The 3323-nt window shown below is 44.5% G+C and overlaps 1 protein-coding gene across 1 annotated transcript in view; it reads left to right on the top strand.

Annotated features, from left to right (window-relative positions):
• Nucleotides 1–1871, top strand: part of LOC123514163 (zinc finger protein 628-like) — a 1947-nt gene extending 76 nt beyond the window's left edge. Inside the window, exons 1-2 of the mRNA XM_045271813.1 lie at nt 1–705; nt 1324–1871. The exon at nt 1–705 is cut by the window's left edge and continues 76 nt beyond it. Coding sequence (XP_045127748.1) covers nt 1–705; nt 1324–1871 — 1253 coding nt within the window. The remainder of the gene's footprint in view (nt 706–1323) is intronic.
• Nucleotides 1872–3323: the final 1452 nt, after the last annotated feature.

The raw sequence follows: 3323 nt of genomic DNA, 5'->3' as shown, positions 1-3323 counted from the left end.
GTGGCTACGTGACGGACCGAAAGAACAACCTGAAGCGCCACATTCAAACCATGCACGAGGCGTCGTCCGTAGAGCTGGAGTGCTGCGGCAAGCGTTTCTTCAACAAAGCTGACATGCGAGCACATACGCGTGCCCTGCATCGTGACGGCTACATGTGCCCCGTGTGCCGCCACGTGTTCTGCCGCAAGGCGCTGCTCAAGCGGCACCTCTCCGTGCACACCGGTATCAAGGAGTTCATCTGCTGCCTGTGTGGCTACGACACCAGCCACAAGAGTAACCTGGAGCGACACATGAGGACACATGCCAAGGACAAAGAGGAGAACAAGTCGAAAAAAGACGCCACTCTGATACAGCCACAACGACCCTCTTTGCCTCCACAGCAAGCCATGCGCCGCGCCTCGCCGCCTGCCGAGGGTGCCCCCAAGGCTCTTCATGAGCTTCCTTGCAAGCCTGTCAGTGTGTGCGATAGCCAGTGGGCCTCAGTGTGGGCCCTGCAGCATGGCTACCAGCTACTGCCGCCCTCTTTGTCGTCGCCGCCACCGCCTCTCCTCCGCTACCCCACAGAGGCATGCCTTCAGCCTTCCAGACACCCCTGCGTGCCTTCGAGGAGCTTCACCATCGAGGAATTGCTGCGGAACACTGCCCAACAGCCACCACAACCGCCACAGGCCCCACAGCCACCACAGCCAGCAGGTCCCTCCCAAGGTAAGCCGCCTCTCATTCCTTCACCTGACTTTCCCTATACAAATAAGAAAATGCTCCGGTAATTATTACGTCCGTCTGTAGTGGTTTCGGACAGATTATACAGCAGTTACGCAAGTAGTCATGCCGTCAACGATGTCAATAGCAATGACAACAGATAATTACCTGTTCATGTATATATTACTACAAAATCATGGGCATTATTTTCACTGAAGAGTATCTTTCTACTACTGCTCTCTGGCCACATTAGTATTCCTTCCTGCACCTCAGACTAACAAGTAATTGAATTACGACTAAAGAGTACATATAACATAATTTAAACCTTTGTTGTTCCTTTACGTAGCCATTGTTTCAACAAAAGTGATACTAGGCTTGACTGTGTGCATCTCAGCACAGTTGAGTCAATCAAAGTCCTCTCTTTTACACTTACACACTGAAGATTGGAAGGAAACCATCCTTGCGTTAAAGAGAAGAGAAGTAATTGTGCATCGACGCTACTTTCACGATCTTAACACCTTCATATATACTCCAAAATAACTTTTATTCATCTACTGGTGTTCACTTGTACGCAATTTTTTTCTTGTGATCGCAAAACACTCAGCAACACCTTCTACCCCACAGGAATACAGAACGCCTCGCGCCCAGACAGGAGTCAGCCTGCAACCGTCTTTCCCCCACACACCTGCACTGCCTCTGCCAAAATTCTGCGACCTACGCCGATCCGCCCCCACGCTAAGGATTTCTCCAGACGCTCACCACAATCCTCCATTGCTTACCAGGGGCATCTCCTGGCTGTAGTGGATATGTCTCCTCCTGCACCTGCCGCCTTTGTTCCTCCACCTCCTCCCCTGCCTCCACCTCTGCGTCTCAGCATCACGCCGCCCCTCGCCTTCATGCCGTCCTACCCTGAGCCACCTCATCGCGTATATGCCCACCTCCCGCCTCTACAGTGCGTCACAAACCCATGCCCTCCTCCAGGGGACCCTCTCGGCGTCCCATCTCTCAAGACACCCACGCCAGAGTCGCCAGAGCTGGGGAGCAGCCCGGAGGAGCACCAGCACGCCGCAGGGGAGGAGTATATACATAAGAAGCTGAGATTCTCCCGCAAACTAAGGCAAGTTGAGGTGGAGCAGTTGTGTTCGGCTAGCCAAGAGATGTCGCGCGACTGAGACAGATAAAGGTGGGGGAAATGGGAGGGGGATGCACAGTGCCATCGTAGCCGTCTCTGCACACAATCATCACGGACTGCATCACAAAGAGCATACCAGCGGCCATCTTGTTGAGGCGGCGCGGACAGTCTACTACAAGCCTCGTATTTTAGAAAGCTTTGTATCAGATCACTGTTACATATTGTTATCAAGGAGTTCATTCAAGCGTCGCACTATTACATTATCCATTTCATTCCATATTACTTTCATATCATCGTTACCCACTAATTAATTATTTGAACATCATAACATTATATCAGTCCATTTCATCTCTTTACTGTTTCGTATGATATTAAGTACCGTAATTAATTAATTTATATTCATTTCATTGTAGCTTTACTGTTCCATAGTTATCGTAATCCATATCATTGTAGCTTCACTGTTTTATAGTCATCACAATCCATTTCATTACAACTTTACTGTTTCATAGTGATCGTGTTATCAATTCAAGTATTCCAGTATTACACCTACTCATTAGATCTTTCTATAGAGCTAAATTACAAAGCTTAGTTATTACGAAATTCATTGATGTTCCTATCAACTTTGCTCTTTGTGTGTGCATGTCCGTGAAGGCAATGATTGACTAACTCTCTGACCGCTAGTTTAATACTTGTCCCTGCAGCCTTGGCCGACCTTGCGTCACTGAAAGGTTAGGATACAAGCACTGAAACATCGTACTATTACTTAATGGTTACGCTTCAGGGATGAGTGATTTACTTTGCAGGTTATAGGCACTGGAAGACTTGAACTACTTAACAGAAATGTGATTAGGTTACAGCTCAATCAATCATCTGAATGTCTTAATTACTTTATAGGAATTTCCTCCACACAAATAAGGTTAGTTTACAGGTATTGAATAACGTATCATACTTAACCGAAATATTATTACATTACATACATTGAGAGATTTGCATTACTAAAGCTCGTTACAGGTGCAGAAAATCTGAATCCTTATTATTCATACCGTCACACTTATTTTGATTTTACTCCTCTCAAAATCCAAATCAAAATATATTTAGCATAAATGTGTAAGTAAATTAAAGACAGAAAAAATAATGAAATCATCCGGTATTTATTTTTCACTCATTTTAATTTAAATTTCACCTTTTAATGATCAATACCTACTCGCGTATTTTTTTTTTAAATTCTATAGAAGATTGATCAGAATAACTCCATTATCCATAATTCACTCATTTTTTGTTCACTCATTCTCCTATCACTGAATATTCGTGTCTTATGATTAAATTATTTAATTATCCATCATTCATTCATTTTCCTCATCAATCGTCTTCCAAATTTCTAATCTAAAATTAATTAATTCTAAAACCCACTTACTTTCATACTTACTCATGCATTTCAAAATTTTAATCTGATTTAAACTCACTCGTGTGGCAGTTTTTATCTCCGTCTTTT

Source organism: Portunus trituberculatus, chromosome 37 (genome assembly GCF_017591435.1).
Source record: "Portunus trituberculatus isolate SZX2019 chromosome 37, ASM1759143v1, whole genome shotgun sequence".
Lineage (NCBI taxonomy): Eukaryota > Metazoa > Arthropoda > Malacostraca > Decapoda > Portunidae > Portunus > Portunus trituberculatus.
Note: the sequence above shows the minus strand (reverse complement) of the source record. Positions and strands in the feature narration are given on the sequence as shown.